Consider the following 20,926-nt stretch of genomic DNA (forward strand, 5'->3'; position numbering starts at 1 on the left):
TTTCTTTATGCTGCTGTCACTGGTGCTTCAAGTGTAACCTTGGGTTCATAATGATTTTTACAAAATTATAATAAGACATTTAAAACAAACAGAACAAAGCCCATTTTGTATTGCTCGTCCATGTCTTTCCATGGGCATCATTTGACCATAAGCTACTTGTCAAAAATTCAGGGTATTTCTCAAGTGATGTCACCAGTGATCTACTTGTCCAATATAAGGACAGCACTGAGCGTACACTCAGCAGAGGCTGGGGAGGGATTCAATACAGTTGTTTCCAGCACCCATAATCTATGATCAGCATAATACATCACTCTGCAGGAGGGAGCAGAATGGAAAGACACAGCTCACTGCTACTTTTCATCCTGTGTGTTCAGCTGCACACAGTGTATATTGTGTAGATGGAGGCAGAAAGGTTGCCCCCACCTCCCAGTATAATCTATGGATTCCTTCAGCTTCTAAAATGTTACCTTTCCCATTCCTGGCGGGTACACCGAACACTTCCATAAAACGTGATGTGATTGTAGACTATGTGATTTCTTGCAGATTTCCATTGTCTTTCTCTGCTTCAATCGTGTAGGGCTGTTTCTTGGTGGGATTGCCTTCGATTTGGGTGTTTTTAGAGCTTTTGTTTCTTTCATTAATTATTCATTTTCTGGTGTAGAATTTGTTTGCTGCTAATTGAAAGGGGTGTAAAATCAGCTTCTCCATAATAATTACTTGTCATCACCTTTTCATGTGTCTGAATCCCCGACCTGACAAGTCTGGAGATGCCCTGTCATGGGTAATTGCTATGAGAATCCACTGGTGAGGATGCTAGAGGCTACACAATGGGCTGTGTCTATCCAAACAGTAAACTTATGCATACAGTCATTTATTTATGGGGGTCTTGTATTTTAGGGTTGTTTTTTTAAAGAGAAATTAATATACATATTTTGATGCTATTACCGATCCCTGTGTTGAGGCGCGACCTGGAAATGTCAAAATGCAAAAGTTATTGCAATGTGCTTAGGTTTTCCAGTACTCACGGCATTCAGTGGAGCCGCAGGTATGCATGCTGGACATGCTCTATGACTGGACAGGATAGAGACACCCCCCCCCCATCCCCCTCCCAATCTCTCACCATAGTCGGTGGTCCCAGTTGTGGTACTGCCGCAAAGCGGAATGTTCCATTCCCTTTGGGTAGGGGATAACTTGATATTGCAAAACGCATGTTGGGCCCTCCCTAATTCAAGCACATTGTGTGAATGAATAAGACTTTAAAGGGGTATTCCCATTACAGCAAATTAATGTGATTGTTTGTATGAAGAAAATGTATACAATTTTCTAATATAGTTTCTGTATCAATTTCTCAGTTTCCTGGATCTCTGCTTGCTGTCTTTTTATAGGAAGCTTCTGTGTTACTTCCAGTGGACAGAAATCTGACCATGGTCACACAGGTGCACAGCTCGTTAGTATCATACAGAATAATCAGAGCTGTGTGTGATAACGAGATGTGCACCTGTGTGACAATGGTCAGATGTCGCTCCACTGGAAATAAACCATGAAACTTCCTATAGAAGCAGTAGCCTCACGGCAATTGATACAGAAAGTATATTGGAAAATTGTATATATTTTCATCATACAATCAATCACATTAATTTGCTGAAATGGGAATACCCTTTTGAACTTAGGACCGGGTCATTGGACTTGTACGCTGAGTGTTTGCCAAGCTGAAGGGGCTCATGTTAAACCTGGGGATGATCTTATTGTCACCACTTTTTATGTGGTATTTGTTGTAATGCCGGTTTCATGTGGAATCTGCTTGTGATTCCCAATGTTTGACAAATAAGTGTTGGAAAACCCCAGTGATGAAAGGGTAATTCAGAGGAAGCTTTCCTTTGTCTGTGCGCCTGCTTCATTATACGAGGAGGTGGCAGACAGCTCTGCAGAGTGTAAATGGAGTCCTCCACAACCTGTCACCCCACAGGCTGCCGCTAACACCTCTCTCCCTCTGTGGCAGGTGTGGGACTACGAGACCGGAGATTTTGAACGCACACTCAAGGGACACACAGACTCTGTACAAGATATTTCATTTGATCATTCTGGCAAGTTCCTGGCCTCTTGCTCTGCCGACATGACTATCAAGCTATGGGATTTCCAAGGATTTGAGTGCATTAGGACCATGCATGGTATGAACCCGTCATCCTTCTCCAATGTTGACAAATGTAAATGTATATGCCGGAGAAACCTTGATATGTTTTGCACAAATGATTTGGATTCATGTAAGGTACCCGGCTTTACATGCCAGAAGCTGAAATACTCTGGCTTCTTTAAATTAAGATTTTGAGGCAACATCTGGAATATACATCTCATAGTGAGGCAAAGTTTCAAATTCCAAATTTCCAGCTCCTTTTTAACAAAGGCTTTCATTTAAGCTCAGGGATGCAACACAAATACCACCCTGTGGCCACAGAGCCTGACTGCACCCAAAGGCCAAGGCATTTTGGAGCACTTCTGATGTTGGATATAAGTACTAGGTGTGTGAATATGATATTATGTTTTTCCTGCAGTATAAACCATCTATTTTGTCTGCAGGTCACGATCACAATGTTTCATCAGTAGCGATAATGCCGAATGGAGATCATATAGTGTCCGCTTCAAGAGACAAAACAATTAAAATGTGGGAAGTTCAGACTGGGTAAGATGAGCATTTACCACTTTCTGCAATTTGTTCACTTGTCTTTCTCTCCTAATGGGTATAGTGTGTAATTGTTTTTTTTCTCGTAGGTATTGTGTGAAGACTTTCACAGGCCACAGAGAGTGGGTCCGCATGGTGAGGCCCAACCAAGATGGTACACTTATCGCAAGTTGTTCTAATGATCAAACTGTCCGCGTCTGGGTGGTAGCAACGAAAGAATGCAAAGCAGAGCTAAGAGAACACGAGCACGTGGTAGAGTGCATCTCCTGGGCTCCCGAGAGCTCCTATTCTACTATATTGGATGCCACAGGATCTGAGGTACACTCCTGCTGGAACTCCCTGTGACTGGACATATGTGTTCTTAGTGGGGCTGGTGACATAATTCCTGTGGGTATACTTTCTCTTTTTTCAGACTAAGAAGAGCGGTAAACCTGGACCTTTTCTGCTATCAGGATCCAGAGATAAGACTATTAAGATGTGGGACATCAGCATTGGCATGTGCCTAATGACACTTGTGAGTAACATCTTAAATTAAAGGGGAAATAGAGATCAGTTTCCTAAAAAAAAGTACTTTATCCACACTTTATGTGTGGTTGCAGTAAATCCCCTTCCCCTTGTTGGGCATGTTCAGAATGACAACGGATAACCGAAGTTGCCAAGATAAGCTGGCGTGGTGTGCAAATCCCCGAGTTTGATCTCTGCTTTCTCTCTCACTGTGCAGGTCGGCCATGATAACTGGGTACGCGGTGTTCAGTTTCACCCAGGAGGTAAATTTATATTGAGTTGTGCCGATGACAAGACCCTACGTATTTGGGACTATAAAAACAAGCGCTGCATGAAGACCCTAAACGCGCACGAACATTTTGTTACCTCTTTGGGTAAGTTTGTTTTTTTTAGTTACATTTTTTTGCATTGGTCAAATGTGGTTTCCTTGTGATCGTCCTTGAATCGTGTGCTGGACGGATTTCATGGACCAACCATAGGATTCCCGGTATCGTAGTGATATTATACAAGGAGTCTCTGCTTCTCCAAAATACAGCATCTCTCTCCTTGTACCAATAATCACTGTGGTGCTTGAAGCTCTGTCCTTGCCGTGGTTGATGCAAAAAATGTAGGCTCTGCACACCCTGTGCATCACCAACCACATGTGGGCTTTAGCCCTAAGAACAAAACCAATTACCATCTTGTACTGTTCAGGTCATAAATCTTAGCTGCCCATTCATTTAAAATGTACAAAACTTTATTGCCAGTTTATACCAGTTCTTTTCTGTTCTTGCAAATGTAACCATATGATGGGCATTGTGTGTATAATCCGTGGGAAGTATTTTTCCTCTTACATCTGATACATATTGAAGGCTGCTACATACAATAGATTAGGCAAAAAAATTAAACAACTTTTCCCCTTGTTTTATAACCATTTTATCCTTCTTTAATAAATGCAATCCTATCCTCTAGGGCTTGCGCGCACACACACATTTCAGCCTGTGGAAACAGACCCGTATGTTGGACCAATCTCATATGCTGTGCACACTGCACAAAACAGGAGTCCTTGCATCACACAGAAACCAATACCAATCCTACCATGCTTTTGCTGCAAGTTAGATGACAGATGAAGTCTTTGCATCGTGTGATGCATGGACTCCCATTCTGTGCAGTTTGTGATCTGGCCTGCATATGGCCTTGTTTCCATGGGCTGAAAACATTTGGTGCAGTCGCCCTAACTAGAATGAAATTTTTCAAGAAGTCAAAATCCCTCTATTCGCCCAATGTCTGTCAACTCGATCCTTACTACCCACTGTCTCTTGACGGCAGGCAGTGCAGGTCCTGAGTTGCTGTCAAATACAGCCAGAGACCTTAGGAAGAAGGCAGAAGTTGTTTACTGCTTCTACTTTCCCCTCTGCATAGTGCTAAAGTAGGGTTATACAGTGAATGTAGGAGCCATCACGGTCATGTGATCGACAGCTCTGAAAGAGGCAGGTAGAGCTGCTGGGTCTAAGACCTAGTACAGCTCTGCCCAAACATCTGCCCCTGCTGCAGCAGGAAAAAAAAACTGTCCCCCCAAGGAGTAAATGTTGCAATAAACATGAATATTTCTCAATTAAAGAAAATACCCTGCTGTACTAGAGAAATCTTGCCATGGTCATCCATTGGGTTTGAGACTATATAAAAAGAAATATATACCTTTAAATGGAACCTGTCACCAGGAATGTAATTTTTAGCTGGTCACCGGTTCACCAATAGTCTGTTATGGTGATTTAAAAAAATGTCTGTCAGCATTCTGAATCATTTCAGTAGTTTATATAAGTTTATTTCACATTCCCTGGCTTCCTGCCAGCAGCATGTGGTGAGTCCCCAGGGAGGGGGGCACTGCAGCCTGTGTCAGTCTCCTCTCCTCCTTCCCCTCTTCCTGTCATGTGCATTGAGCAGGCAGGGGAGGGAGATGGTGTGGAGGAAGAATGTGTGAGGAGACGCAAGCGGCCGCTGCCCCTCCCCAGGACTCGCCACATCCATTGAATATTAATGACCTATTATTAATGACCTGCAGGACAGTCCCATCAGTGTTCAAGTCCCAGCAAGGGATGATGAAGGGTTGTGCAGCCTGTACTGTATTCAGTGTCCTTGTGCGTTCAGACTGGCCACATGTACTGAAACTAAGAGATGTAAGTCCTATGATTATCCCTCTCCCCTTCCCTCCTCTGTGCACTGAAGGCACTTGGTTTCTATCCCTCCATCCCAGGCAATACCCTGCAGCTGTTAGTGTATGTGGGCAGATATTTTCTTGATCTTTGCACAGCCCTGATGGCAGTAATAGCGGTTGCAAATTTCCTTTATTAAGACGTATTCTTTCTCTTTGTTTCCCCCTTAGATTTCCACAAGACTGCGCCCTATGTGGTTACTGGAAGTGTAGATCAAACAGTAAAAGTGTGGGAGTGCCGCTGATTTCAATTCACCTTGGATCCCATTGCCTCTCCCCTTCCTCTGGATGCACTCAGATACCATGGTTACCCATTGAGCTCTGTTAAATACCTATTGTCCTTTCATGTAAATTATTCTGGATGTAGATTGAGCTTATTAAATGTTACACAAAAAAGTATTCATGCATGGTGAATCCAAATTGTATACTGTAAATTTACATACGTTGTCTAGAAGTACCATAGGTTTAAGAACACGGGCAGGCATTGGTCACATCAGACCTAAAGAGGCAAGAACTGGGTAATTGTGGGGCGTCCCTGGCTCCCCCGCCTGTCACTCCTTTGTCTTCGGTTGTGGTTTCCTGGATTGGTCGGCTCACGTCAGAAGCACATCTTTTTGTGGGGCTTTTTGAAAAGTAATGTGGATCTACTACACGATTTTTAGTGAGCTTTAAAAAAAAGAAAAAAAAATTGTACACTTCGTGTTGGAGTGTCTGCAGAAATTGGAGTTTGTGTAGCAGCAGCACTTGTCTTTTATGTATGTAAAGATTACTGCAAAATATGGCACTAAATACTTTGTTGCAGGTATTAAACTTCCCATTACACGTGGTTTTGTTTCCTTTTTTTTTTTTTAATTTTCTTTTTTTGAGGCTTCGGATCATTCTGCCGTTTTGATTAGTGTCTGATAATCGCCACCTAGGGATCTTTCAGGGGCATTACACACTTGACGGCCTTTAAAGGAAGATTGTTGGATGGTAACCAAAGACTTCACACCGGTGGTAAAGTAAGAATTATGCAACACAATTGTCCGGCTCGCCTAGAAATTAGTTGTGGACTGTGAGAACAGTGAATCGCATTACCTCTTCAGTTTTTATTTTTTAACGTTAGTCCACCGCTGTGTGCCTCCGGATTAGATGCCACCATGCCTTCATCTAGAGCTGAGGTTTGCCTGTCTTTTTAAGCTATGATCTCCCCCGTATGCGAACTGAATTTTCTAAATATATTTGTTTTCATCGGAAATGGGAGACCACCGGAAGAAAAGTCAACTCATCTTAGGTTCAAAAGCCAAATTCCAGTTGTGTAATGTCCGCTTTACTGTCACCTTATATCCTCAGGATCCAAGTTTCCTAGAAGCTCAAAATTTGAGAATGATAAATCATCACAAGGAACAGACTTCTGAATGGACTTGTGGCAGAACCACTCAGAAACGAGATCACAGATTAGCACAACTAATGAAAGTGGATGTGATGGCGTAGTAGCCTGCCAGGGACTATAACCTGCTGCTCCCACTGCCATCACATTTACTTATATTAGTTGTGATACAGACGCTTTATTACCGTACGTCAAACCAAAGTATATGGTGTAACGTCATATCTTGGTCTGTACACACCTATGGTATAACCATACACTTTAGATTCTCCTGGTATAGTGCTTGGTTCATTGTAACTTGCAGAAAGAAGCAGTATGTTTTGATAGTAAGCTCTTGTGTCTGTGAAGCAACCATAAAGAAGAGCCACCCAAGGAAGAACTAGCCATTTGCTATTCAAAAAGCACCTCCTGAGTCTCTGATGTGGATAAATGGCTGTGGAGATGAAATATTTGTTGAAGAATGCCTCTTTCCTTTTTAACATAGAAGTTCCCAGCACCTGTGGATTAGACGTGAAGGCTCATGCGTGCTCCTTTATTTGCAGAAGCAAAGCTCATTGGTGTGTAATGGAGAAGGCGCTGCTTGTTACACTGTGGAGAAGCCTTGTGGGTACGAGGTCCTTGTATCCGGCTGTGGAGGAGGATTTGAAGAGCCCCCGGTTTCACACTACACGACCGTTACAGAATAGACCCTTGTTACTACTTGATGTGAGCGTTCTCCTGTAAGAGCTCTGGTCGCTGCAGAACATCTCATCCAGCTACTATCCGCTCCATCTAAATTTGCAAAAAGCCTCCATCTTCATACACCGCACAGGGCCTGCTCGCTCCATTCTCCGCTTGTGGAAAGTTGGTGCAGACTATGTAACGGATTCCTTGGCCGCTGATCACGTACACAGTCGGCTTTCATGCCGGCGCGTAGTTATATTGGGCAAGTGTGAGTGTGCCTTATTGCCTCTTTACTTGTACTTTGGTACCTTTTTGTATAGTATGTTGAAGCATTTTGATGACCTGCTGTGTAGTGCTGCTGTCTTATAAAGATATTGGGGAGAGGCCTAATCGAAAGGCTCGAGCTCACAGAAAATGCCTTTAGATATTTCGTACCAAAAGGAAATCCCATGTCATAGATGGTCACTCCATGCATTGTTTTTTCTGGGTCCATTGGATGTCTATTTGCTCCTTTTGCAAGGGAGGGGAGAGGTGATGTCTGTGTATCATAGGCCTGAATGTTGCCATAAAACAAACTCGAAAACTTGCCTCTGTAGAACGTCGGCTCCTACTTCCTAGTACAAAGGACTTGAGCTGTACAGCGATGCTTCTGCTACTTCTCTGGCAACAATGACTCAATGGAAGGGAGCCAAGTCCATGCAAACCCTCATCAGGCTCCCCCTCTGTCCATGGACGTACGTCTGCCTCGTGTCGCCTGTAATTGAATCTTTTAGGCCTAGATATGGCTCGGGGGAAGTGTGAATATGTCCTAGCGGTAGTATCCAGGTTACGTGGGGACTTGAAGTTGTTGCTGTCTACTAGCATCTTGCACTTTAGAAGTATAAGCCGTCCTGCTTTTGTGTGGTGTGACCAATGATGTGCCCAGGCACTAATCTAACAATAGTAACTAGCGAGCTGTCCGGGCCGTGGAGCACTGTAGATAAACGGACTCTAGAGCCACCAAGCCCAGTCTACGTATAATTGTCTCCCTCCTTCCCGCTTCTGTTTGCCTCCTGCTTTATGTGAACCTCTGGTATTTTACTTCCTTAGCCAGCACTTCACCAGTGCCCTCTGTAAGAGACGTGTAACTCCTACTACTACTATATTACTGTTCAGCCGTGACTTGATAATCCTGGGGCGAAATATAGATCTAACAAAATAACAGGCACTTACATTATCTGTCGAGACCGTAGTTATAGCTAATAACTTACAGATTGAAGTCTGTGGTGAATGTAAATTCTGGGGATCTGGTCGTAAATTGGGGGCAATGGGTTTACAAGTCACAACTGAGATGTTTCTCTAACCTCTTATTTTAGCTGTCCCACATTTATCATGTAAGTGGCTACTTTCTTGTCCTCCCGCCCGCCATCGTCCCACACGTCATCCCTCACACCTTTCTTGAAGAACACTTTGATCTTCAGCCTAGTTGAACCCTGACACGGACATAAAATTGTGTCCATTTTCATAAGAAATAAAAAGAAAACAGGAAGGTTTTATTTTGGCGGAATTTTTTTTTTTTTTAGCGTTAAATGAGAAGAAAGTGACACAATTAAAAAAGACAAAATCTAAAGATCAGTAAAGGAATGTATATAATACTGCTCTGTGTTTTACAGTAAGACTTGTTGCTCTCAGACTGTGTAAAACAAAATTTATTCATGTTTTCTGCATATTAAAAAAAAAAAAAATCTTATTGTACCAATTGGTAAACTATTAAATGCATATAAAACTAGACGCGTGCCTGGTGTCTGCTTAGACCAACTCTTAGGAAATGCATTCATCTATAGATGGTAAGAAGTCCTGTGGCTCATTACAGCAAAACCTAAATGTATATAATCTGACATATTGTATGTCTGGAAGAGCTCTTTATTGCATGTCATGTGTGTTTTGTCCAGTAGAGGGCAGAGCACACCAACATGGTCGGTACTTAAATCACGGACTGACCTCAGTACAGAGGGTGGGACTCCATGCATCATCGGGCTAGATGATACAAGGAGTCCCTGTTTCCCCGCAGTACAGCAATGGCAAACTGTGATCATAATTACAGACAGTCCTCTCCTCGACTTGCAGACGGACCTCTGTGGATGCTCAACTCTGATGTGTCTATAATGAAGCTTTAGTTCCCATGATGGCTCAAAATTTAGAAAATCCATTTGTCACTGGGATTAAAAAAAAAAAATTAGTCTGGAGTTACAATTCCAAATTATTCCTGTTCCTCGGCACTGTGATTGATCTGTGAGATCCGGCCAGCCTCGTAATTCACATATTTTTCTCTTGGCTACTGTGCGCTCATTGGGCTCTGTAAAGGAACACTTATTGAATAATACATGGTGTAGGTCCTGAAGGGAGGAGCGTGACTCCTTGTTCTAGAAAATAAGTCCCTTCAGGACCTGCACCATGTATTATTCAATGAATTAGGAACACTTAAGTCACAGCCGATTCATTGAATAATACCTGGCACAGGGGCTGATGGGAGGAGCATGACTCCTTTTCTAGAACCTAGAGTCATACCTTGTGCAGGCCCTGAAGGGAGGAGCATAATTCAATGAATCGGCTGTGACTCGAGTGTCCCTAAAAGTCAATTGCTCCAAAAAAAAAAAAAAAAATCCACTGGTACATACCGTACATAATGTCACTCATGTGTTGGCCCTGCCATAGAATTGCATTGAAAACTGGTGTAGAAGTCTTTATAAATAAATCTCCCCCTCTGTCTCTATATTAAGATATCCTTGTACACGGATCCAGGTCTGATCTGGTATATTCATTCATGTCTATCCACAAGAAGGATGTACTTACAGGGGAGAATTATCAGTACCTTACTGCCAGGATTCTGGTGCAGAGACGCTCAGATCGCAATCTCTTGTGCACAGTGCGAAATGGTGATTGTTTTTTGCATCTACTTCACCTCCGTGCAATTTGGGATGTGGTGGGGCAGCCACAGGGCGTTCCTGCCCTTTGCCGCCATACTCTCTAAATGACTGTCAGACCTGGCATACTTTTGCCCAGTAGTGTGGCCTATGCCTCTTGATGTATACACCAGGACAGGGGTGCAAAAAAATATTCCCCCCCATAGCCTACCTTCCTATAAGATGCGGAAAACAAGATGTGAATGTCGCCTTAAACTGCCGCTCTGGTGCGAATACACAGCAATCACTCTTGAATGAACGGATCCTATAGGTTAGCACATATCTCCGGAGCCTGATGGCTGGGTCCTAGGCCTCACTTTGTAGAGAGCAGCACGATGGCATCATATATGTCTGCAGAAATGGGAAAATGCATATTTGGTGGGGGAGATTTATCACAAGTGTCTGGATTCCGTTGGCAATTAGAACAGGTAGAGCCCAGCTTTCATTTTCCTACAGCTGCATATAAAATAAAAGCTGAGCTCTGATTGGTCGCTATGGGCATCAAGGACAGTTCTGCTCTCAGACACTTCTAATAAATCTCCCCCATAATGCCTGCAAATAATGGTGGGGGAGCAACCACATGAACCAAGCTGTATCCTGGACATCCTTTACACATTCATGTTTCTAAGGGACAACTACATATATAAGAAATTAGTGAAAAGTTTTTATAACATCCAATTGAAGAAATGTAAAAATGTATAGCAGATGAATCAAATGTCATTTCCCCAGTGAGAATACACCTGCCTTAATGGAGGCTTTAAAGTGGTTGTCGGAAGGGGGGGGGGGAATGATATAGGCAAACTACTTACCACCTCTGGTGCTCCCTTTCGCCTGAGCTCCTGTTGTAATGTGTGTGCACGGGAGAATGTGAGCGCCAGAGGAGGTGAGTAGTAGTTTATTATCTAAGTCCCAAAGCCACGTATTTTTTTTTTTTTTTTTTAATGACTGGGATTTTTTAAAATAAAAATGGGCCCAGGGTTATAAAAATAACAAACAAGCGATACTTACCTCTCTCCGGAGCAGTGTGGCGTCTGCTCGTTTACAAACCGGTGATGGGAGCTGCTTTATTTGTTTGTCCATTTAAATTATAAATAAAATCCTTGTCAGCCCTTTAACAAGTGTTAGATTTTGATTAGCTTCCACCCTCTGCATTCCAGTAAAAAAAAAATTATTACTAATGCTGCATTACCAGGATATTAAACCTTACTATACGGCACGTTCTAGTGTGAACGAGTCTAAACGTAAGCGTCAGCTTCCTCCCCATGAACAGGAGCTGGAACAAGTTGAATGAATGTTTCCCTGGTGACGTTCTCCTCATCCTGGCAATCTGCCGTTCCCTCTGTGTAACCAAGGAAACGGTCAACTCCGATCTAAATCCCTTGTACTGGCGCTGGTCACATGTGCTTCCATCGGAATGACTGGAATGACCGCACAACAAATGAGCCATTAGGAAGGATGAAATGTGCGATAGTGTTCAGGGGATGAAGATGATCTCTCTCCATGGGGCAAAAAAGTTTTTCCTGGAAATCCACAGCAAAGAAAAAAAAAAAAACTACAATCACAATTTTTATCCCCCAAATGTGAAATGTATCATTGTATTTATTTTCCGCGATTGGATGGGATCAGATGAAATTGTACAAACTTTTCTCCTACTATGAAATGATGCAGCGAGATTTTTCTGCGCTTGATACTCTGAGACTTATCAGAAGTGTCTAAGAGCAAAACTGTTCCAATTGCTCATGGCAACCAATCTGAGCTCAGCTTTCATTTTTATAAACTCCTGTGGGCAAATTGTAAGCTGAGCTCTGATTGGTCACTATGGGAAACTAAAATAGTTTAGGTTGCAGACACTTCTTATAAATCTCCCCCTAAGACCCCTTTCTCACAAACATTTTTTGGGGTCCATTTTCTTGTATTTGTGGGTAACCATGTGTAATGGATTCATTCTCTGTGCCAGGTTTTTTTTCCCCTAGTGCTGTGTTTGTGTGGCCATAATCTCCGGTCCTGTCCTATTTTAGGTGTTCATGTCTAGTGCCTTCCCGTTGAAGTCCACAAACCTCACGTTTTATGCATCGCAGATGCATAAAAATGGATAACATACGGATAACAAAGGATCATTTTTATGGATAGGAGAAAATCTAAAAATGGTTGAAAAACACAGTAAGGCTACATTCACAATGCCGTATGGGGACGTATATACGCCGTATATATATATGTCCCCATAAATGGCAATGGGCGCACAGCACCCGACCGTACTGTTCTGTACTGAATATGGTGCTGAGTGCCATATATCACTATGGAGAGAGACGCACTGCTCACCCCCTCCTCCTCTACCCGACCCTTCGTACTACGATACAGCGGGCACACGTTAGTGTGAATATAGCCTAAGGCTTACCTTCAACAATGTGTCTCAGGTTCCGCTAAATTCTTTCCCGGACCCAGATTTATCACTGCGATGATGAATTCTGGTGCAGGATAAGACTGTCGGTAACTACTTTTAGTCCCCCCCCCCCCCCCCCAATCTGTGTGTAGCCTCAAAACAAGCCCTAGTTTGTGCCGAGTGGGTTAAAAACATTTTTTTTTAATAAAATTTGTGTTAAAAGGGGTCTAAGGCTACTGTCAGTTTAGAAACTGAATCAAAGCGCACGAGGGTGGGGTGGAAACACATGCGACCTGTAATCAGCACCCAGTGTGCAATACGTGATTGGGTCGTTACTAAATGGAGTCAGAGCGCTACAAGTAACAACACCGGAAGGGCTCATTCACACGTCCGTTTATAGGGCCGAACATGCGGCCACATATACGTCCCCATAGACGGCAATGGCTGCCCGGTGCCACACAAAAGAGCATGCTCTATCTTTTTGCGAGTGTGCCGTTTCCTATGGAGGGGTCACCTCCTCCTCACCTCCAGCACACACTGGCATACCGCGTGTGAATGTACCCCAAGTCTGCATTCACACGTTGTGCTTCAGTTGCGTTTGGAATTGCAATTCAGATGCAACAGGAGGGTCTTGGCTCAATTGCATGTCGTCTAGGATAGGACCTGCTCCATAATTTGTAGTTCAGGCAGTGTGTATGCCGTGTGTATGAGCCCACTGATATATATGGAGCCATGTGCTAGCTGCCGAAACAACGGCCAAGATCAATGCTCCTTACCTAGTAGAGCATCATGCAGGTAGCAATATTTGAGGGTTCCTATTGTTACATGGTTTGTAGAACTTTTGTCTTCAAAGAGGTTGCAAGTTATTCACAGAATAGGGAAACACTATTGGATGTCCAGCCCTCATACCACCCTCACAGAGTTTCTGATAGATTGAGCAGATAGTAGTGGCTTTCTGGGAGCCATTGTGGCTCCTTGAACAAAAGAGAAGGTTGCCCTCGTATGTCCCCCTTCACGTCTCCTGGTATCTGCTCCATTCTCTGGACACTGTGCCGTCAGACATAACAAACCTCCTTGCCACAGCTCGCATTGACGTGGCATCCTGGACCATGTGACCATAACCAAAAAGCTTGAGAATGGTGTAATGGCCTGTGGTCACCACCTACAGGACCACTTGCTAATTGCCTATTATTTCTACCTGTTGTCTGCTCCATTTGCACAACAGCAGGAGAAATGGATTCCCAATCAGAGTTGATTCATAACTTGACTGGTTGATTTCACAGACGTGGGATTTGACTTGGTTTAAGTGCTCCCTTTATTTTTGCAAGCAGTGTACATACATAAGATATTGAATATATTCAGTTATAAATATAAGGGTTAAAAAAAAATAATCGTAATAAGACCAGAACACGGTAAAGTGCATTATCCTCAATTTATTAAAGGCTAAAATTTTTACATTTTAGGAATATGCTGTTTAGGACAAAGGACAGCAGTGCTTTTATCTACTGCTGTCTAATAAAGTAAAGGTTATTACCCAAAAATACACTTACCATGAAATAGTACAGAGCAGCATTTAGACCATTACAAAACAGGGATTGGAGAGGAGCAGTAGTCACTGGATATGCTACACCAGACGCCATCCCGATCCTGCAACCCTTCATCTGCGCCAGCCTAGCCATAGGAGCGCTCACTCCCCCCATAAACTGGTTTAACGTTTTACTGTCATTTCGAAAAAGAAAAAAAGGAACGCAAAAAACAAGATCCAAAACAATAGAAAATTAAAAGAAAAAACATACAACAAACAGAACTTTCTAGAATATAATGGATTCATACAGGCAAAACATTCAAAAAACAACATTGCGGAAATACAATCTATATAGAAAAAAAAATACATCTGAATACTTGTTCTCATTTAAAATGTGAATCGGATAACCAGACTCCCATGATGCTCAGCAAGATGGGAGTTTTTGGAAAAACTAACCAGATTTTTTGGCAGTTTTTTTTTTTTTTTTAAATCCAAGTCAAACTGAAGTTCCCATTCAGACAACAGCATTTGCCTTCAGAAATTTCCCATTCCCCTCCAAAACCAGGACAGGGACACAAACATGGAAGAGCTGCAAATCTTTCCAATGTTGTATTTTTTTTCCCCCCCATGTTTTTTTCGGGTTTTTGCTTATAAATACTGAAGGAAAATACTGATCAGAATACAGAAACATTTAAGGAAAGACTTGGGGTAAATGCACACAGGATTTTCAGTATCAAAACAGGCAGACTCAACACATTTTAACTTTCAGTAGGGTTTACCAAAATGTGGACCAAATAAGCAGCAAAACAATTTGAAAAAGTTGCCACTTTTTTGGATTTAGGTAAAAAAAAAAAAAGAAAAGAAAAGAAGCTTCAAAAACTGCAGAGACTTCTTTCTGGGTTCCAGTTTTTTGGAGTCCAGAATTCTATCGGTGTGAACCTAATAAAACCTTCCATGGGGTAACACTCCTTAACAGCCCAATCTTTCCAAAATTTTTCCCCAGATGGACGGAGAGGCCAATGACCTTACATTACTGTTACACTGAGGGCAAAAAAGAAGACCGCACAATTCATGTGATTTAAGGCAGATAAGAGTAAGAAAGCTTGTTACAATCAAATACCGCAGACTTACAAAGAAGAGGCCGCGCCCGACGTCACGGCCACGACCCAACTCAAGTCTAACGAGCGGTAATAGTCGTTCAGACGCTTTAAGAAGACTATTAAATGAATCATTTGCTTTCGAAAAAGTAAAAAGTTCGGGAACAAGCGGTAAAGCAGCCATGATATGTCTACGAATAGATGAACAGAACACAATACATTCAGGCACTAGTTGTGCGGGTGATGATGGACGAGGGGCTTCTCGAGGGAGAGACTGGATAATCTGATGAATGTGGATAATACAGACGTACTTGATCACACGTGTCATAGAATCACCATAAAAAAAATATTTATATATATAAAACCCAAAAGTCCTTAAAAAAAGAAAAAAAAAGCTGAAAAGCAAATGGTGTAACCAAGGTCCCCGCCCTTACAAGATCATCCATGTCCGTCTCAGCCGAATGTGTTAATGACGAGGGAGGGGGAGGGTCGTCTCACGTTGAGTTCTATGGCTTTATTCTGGGACCACAACTATTGGCTCAGACCAAGGAATTTTAGAAATCTGGCTTCAAATTAATTTTTTTGAAAATAGTCTCTCAAATAAGTCCCAGTCCACATTACTAACTGACCTGAGAAATATTCAGTCACCTCTAAGCAGCGAGATTAGGTACAAACACAAAATGCAGAAATGGATTTTCGCATGGACACACACCCTACTACTTGCGCACACACTGAAGTCCAGGATCGGGCTCCATGATTGCCGCGTGCGCACGGCTGCTTAGGGACGGACGAGTCGCCACCTTGATGGTTTATATGTTAGTTCCTTGCATTGTGAATGATCAGCATTTATACCTGTGCAACAATATCGCCAAGGCGCGCTTTATAATAATCTATAGGTCTTGGGGAGGACCCCGTGTAGGGATTACAGTTATCAAAGTGTTGTCTGAGAAGGAGTAGAGGGCGGAGCTAAGCAGAGGTCTGCGTCTCTGCAGTCTCGCTCGTGACCGCGTTCATTTCGGCTCCTTGTGACGTTTCGGTTTCTTTGTTTTCCGTCTCCTGACTGTCGGCTCCCTTGATGGCCTCTTGTAGCAGTTGACGACGCTGGACCTCGGCTTTCAGATTTTCCAGGTCTTTTTGACTGCAAAAAGATCAAGGTTAATAAAAAACAAAAAAAATACAATAGAGAAAGTGTAAATTATGTAGTCTGTGTCCATGTAGGTAGCAGATAGATAAGGCAGAGATTCGTACCTGTAGGGTCACAATATATTGAATTCCAAATTTGGGTATTTGTACAACTCTAGGTGAAGCCCTTTTCACTGCTCTTACTTACACCTTACCAGTGTCGGCTTCAGGTGTCAGTAGGCCCCTGGGCGACATAGCCACAGTGGGCCCCTTTGCAGTGAACTCAAGTGAGGGCATTAAAAATTCACTAACTAAAAGAGTCTCCTGTTCACTAAAATATTCCCCAATTTATCATCCCAACAGCTCTCTCAGGATTATTTTATATACAGCCCCCTCACGCCCTATGTGTTCATTAGATGCATCCCACTCACCCCCATGGATTCCTTATTTACAGCCTTATATACAGCCTTATGTGGCCCCACCCCCAGCAGCTCTGGGCCCTGGCACTTGCCCTGGTATGCCGGGCCTGCACCTTACAACCAATAGGTCTAGAGGTTCATGTCTAAAATAGCAATTACCTGAGTGGGATGAACAGGATTCCATTAATGATATTCAGCTGATCCAGGACACTGGCCATGCTGGGAGCTGTGAACTGAGAAGGAACGTACAGGGTCAGTGTCATAGCGCCATACTACAAGGAGAGAGCACAAAGAGACTCTGAACATTGTTGGATCAGGTTCTCCACATGAGCCTTGGACTTGCTTGTTCAGGATGGCTTTGTATTCTCTGCTCACCTTTAGGCACTTTGAAAAAGAAATGATTCCAGTGCATCTAATACGGGCATAAAAATGATTCCTCTAATAGGTTATTAAACTTCTTGTGCGTCTTCCTTTTTCTTCTGCAGATGCCTCTTCTCATGTCAGTGAAATCCTTCAGAGAAGCAGCCGGGCGTCTCAGCATCTCAGTTTTCTTAAGCTAAAAACTATAGTCGTTTCCAAACGGTAAACACGGACCATGGAATCGGCATAAATGGGCATCTAAGGCCACAAACTGAGCCATCAGGCTGCTTCTGAGATGGATTTCTCTGCAGAAGGAAAAACATCCCGGAGTGTGAGAAGTAGCATCTGCCAAATGAAAGTTTTGACGAAAACCTTTTAGGAAATTTAGTTAAAAGACACCCTCCAAAATGGTAGACGTGGCCCATAGATCAAAACATATTTATACCAGGGATTTCTGTCATCTGGGAGGTGGTGACATACCTTCAGAGGCATTATATTGGCACTGGATCCGTTCTTGTAGATCTCATTCATAGTGCGCTGTAAAGCTACGGCCTGCTGGGTGAGGTACTTCAAGTACTCCGAACTTTCTTTGGTCTTTTCGTGTTGTTCCCCCAGCTGAAAGTGGAAAGAGAGAAGTGTGAATATACCATAGACAAGGCGGCTCTAGCGAAGTCCTCTAACTAGTCCCCAGAGTGAGGTACATAACTAATAGTCCCCAGAGTGAGGTACATAACTAATAGTCCCCAGAGTGAGGTACATAACTAATAGTCCCCAGAGTGAGGTACATAACTAATAGTCCCCAGAGTGAGGTACATAACTAATAGTCCCCAGAGTGAGGTACATAACTAATAGTCCCCAGAGTGAGGTACATAACTAATAGTCCCCAGAGTGAGGTACATAACTAATAGTCCCCAGAGTGAGGTACATAACTAATAGTCCCCAGAGTGAGGTACATAACTAATAGTCCCCAGAGTGAGGTACATAACTAATAGTCCCCAGAGTGAGGTACATAACTAATAGTCCCCAGAGTGAGGTACATAACTAATAGTCCCCAGAGTGAGGTACATAACTAATAGTCCCCAGAGTGAGGTACATAACTAATAGTCCCCAGAGTGAGGTACATAACTAATAGTCCCCAGAGTGAGGTACATAACTAATAGTCCCCAGAGTGAGGTACATAACTAATAGTCCCCAGAGTGAGGTACATAACTAATAGTCCCCAGAGTGAGGTACATAACTAATAGTCCCCAGAGTGAGGTACATAACTAATAGTCCCCAGAGTGAGGTACATAACTAATAGTCCCCAGAGTGAGGTACATAACTAATAGTCCCCAGAGTGAGGTACATAACTAATAGTCCCCAGAGTGAGGTACATAACTAATAGTCCCCAGAGTGAGGTACATAACTAATAGTCCCCAGAGTGAGGTACATAACTAATAGTCCCCAGAGTGAGGTACATAACTAATAGTCCCCAGAGTGAGGTACATAACTAATAGTCCCCAGAGTGAGGTACATAACTAATAGTCCCCAGAGTGAGGTACATAACTAATAGTCCCCAGAGTGAGGTACATAACTAATAGTCCCCAGAGTGAGGTACATAACTAATAGTCCCCAGAGTGAGGTACATAACTAATAGTCCCCAGAGTGAGGTACATAACTAATAGTCCCCAGAGTGAGGTACATAACTAATAGTCCCCAGAGTGAGGTACATAACTAATAGTCCCCAGAGTGAGGTACATAACTAATAGTCCCCAGAGTGAGGTACATAACTAATAGTCCCCAGAGTGAGGTACATAACTAATAGTCCCCAGAGTGAGGTACATAACTAATAGTCCCCAGAGTGAGGTATATAACTAATAGTCCCCAGAGTGAGGTATATAACTAATAGTCCCCAGAGTGAGGTATATAAGTAATAGTCCCCAGAGTGAGGTATATAAGTAATAGTCCCCAGAGTGAGGTATATAAGTAATAGTCCCCAGAGTGAGGTATATAAGTAATAGTCCCCAGAGTGAGGTATATAAGTAATAGTCCCCAGAGTGAGGTATATAAGTAATAGTCCCCAGAGTGAGGTATATAACTAATAGTCCCCAGAGTGAGGTATATAAGTAATAGTCCCCAGAGTGAGGTATATAAGTAATAGTCCCCAGAGTGAGGTATATAAGTAATAGTCCCCAGAGTGAGGTATATAAGTAATAGTCCCCAGAGTGAGGTATATAAGTAATAGTCCCCAGAGTGAGGTATGTAACTAATAGTCCCCAGAGTGAGGTATATAAATAGCGAAACATGGGAAACTATACGGGCTGCACGGATGGAGAAATGGCTTCTACTCCCTCACCTGGTTCTTGTATATTGTGTATCCATCCTTCTCGTGCTGCAACGCCGAGCGAAACTCTCCTTTAGTTTCATAGACACGAGCAACGAGATGATGACTGTAAGAGAGAAGACAGAGAATCGATTTAATAAAGATCCAGCTTCTGAAATTATAGGAGTATGAAATGGGCGCGACACCCCGCTACTTCTTCAGCTTCAGAAATTGCCGGATCAGATGGAGACCATCTCTTACTGGACATGTTACTACTACTAATATCCTACATACATTTCCCAGCCGGGGCACAGATATCTACCTGAGTGCAACCTTCAGAGACTTGGCGCCATGATATTTGGAGTTGATGTTAAGTGCGTTCTCCAAGAATCGGAGTGACAGGTCGTACTCCATTACTCCGTGAAGCACCAGACCAATGTTGCTCTACGCAGACACAAAAAAAATATTTGGTTATTTCAGGGCAGGACAAAACACTGAAGGAAGTTTCTGACAGCTTCTAGTCACATAGAACTTGCAGTAAAGCTGTTTTTTTCCCAGAAAATAATTTTTATTTATAGGTAAATGGTATTTCTGATGAGCCACGGGTTTAGATAAGAAGACTGGTGCCCTCAGACCAAGAGGCTGCACTGGACTCTGCAGCAACCCCCATAGTGCACGGAAATATTCACCTGCATATCAATAACAATGAAGACCTGCATGTAGTGCACATATACTTAACCTATCAAGCTATATGTTAACTTTGTATATGACTTAGTGGAGAGTTACTTGAAAAGGGATATTCCACTCTGCAAATTAAAGGGTTTGCCCAGGAAACAACAATGATATGGGATTGATAACGACCCCTAGGCGTGGAGCTGAAAGCTATAGTGGTCAGAAACGGTAACAGCAGCCAAGTCTTTCATTGAAATAAATGATCATGAGAGCTGCTTTCTCCCGGATCGGTAGGGGTCCAAATGGCTGGGCCAATAAAGACGGCACATTTATTAGCTGCTATATATAAGTAATAAATGATTCTTGATAGGCTAAGGTACTAAAAAGTCAACTTACATCTAATAGCGCCATCTCGGGGTGACCTTCTCCGTACACAAGCAGCATGAGATAACGGGCCCGGTACAGCAGATTCAACGAAATGGAAAGCTGGTTATTTGCAAAGCAGTACAATGCTAAATGCATCTGAAAAGAAAAGACAAGTCAATGCTGACACTGGAAATACGCGGCTGCACAGAGGGTTAATATGCTGGTGTATTACAGTATATACGTACATATTCCTGGATGGTGCTGGGGTGTTCTATACCCAGGATCCTCTCGCTCATCAGTACCGCTTTCTGCTGATTACTTAATGCCTGGTATAAGAGTG

The 20,926-nt window shown here is 42.8% G+C and overlaps 2 protein-coding genes across 6 annotated transcripts in view; one reads left to right on the forward strand and one right to left on the reverse strand.

Annotated features, from left to right (window-relative positions):
• The window catches only part of PAFAH1B1 (platelet activating factor acetylhydrolase 1b regulatory subunit 1), a 46,364-nt gene extending 37,193 nt beyond the window's left edge, over nucleotides 1-9,171 (forward strand). The window contains exons 6-11 of the mRNA XM_072138194.1: nucleotides 2,000-2,168; nucleotides 2,575-2,677; nucleotides 2,767-2,995; nucleotides 3,090-3,191; nucleotides 3,399-3,555; nucleotides 5,544-9,171. Of these exons, the coding sequence (XP_071994295.1) occupies nucleotides 2,000-2,168; nucleotides 2,575-2,677; nucleotides 2,767-2,995; nucleotides 3,090-3,191; nucleotides 3,399-3,555; nucleotides 5,544-5,617 (834 nt within the window). The 3' untranslated portion in view covers nucleotides 5,618-9,171. The remainder of the gene's footprint in view (nucleotides 1-1,999; nucleotides 2,169-2,574; nucleotides 2,678-2,766; nucleotides 2,996-3,089; nucleotides 3,192-3,398; nucleotides 3,556-5,543) is intronic.
• Nucleotides 9,172-14,020: 4,849 nt separating this feature from the next.
• The window catches only part of CLUH (clustered mitochondria homolog), a 32,021-nt gene continuing 25,115 nt past the window's right edge, over nucleotides 14,021-20,926 (reverse strand). For all 5 annotated transcript variants that reach the window (XM_072138196.1, XM_072138199.1, XM_072138195.1 and 2 more), the window contains exons 20-26: nucleotides 20,832-20,912; nucleotides 20,617-20,742; nucleotides 19,871-19,992; nucleotides 19,582-19,675; nucleotides 17,727-17,861; nucleotides 17,046-17,119; nucleotides 14,021-16,483 (exon numbers count right to left, since the gene is read on the reverse strand). In XM_072138196.1, the coding sequence (XP_071994297.1) occupies nucleotides 16,312-16,483; nucleotides 17,046-17,119; nucleotides 17,727-17,861; nucleotides 19,582-19,675; nucleotides 19,871-19,992; nucleotides 20,617-20,742; nucleotides 20,832-20,912 (804 nt within the window). In that variant the 3' untranslated portion in view covers nucleotides 14,021-16,311. The remainder of the gene's footprint in view (nucleotides 16,484-17,045; nucleotides 17,120-17,726; nucleotides 17,862-19,581; nucleotides 19,676-19,870; nucleotides 19,993-20,616; nucleotides 20,743-20,831; nucleotides 20,913-20,926) is intronic.

The sequence above is a fragment of the Engystomops pustulosus genome, chromosome 2 (genome assembly GCF_040894005.1).
Source record: "Engystomops pustulosus chromosome 2, aEngPut4.maternal, whole genome shotgun sequence".
NCBI classification, from domain to species: Eukaryota; Metazoa; Chordata; class Amphibia; order Anura; family Leptodactylidae; genus Engystomops; species Engystomops pustulosus.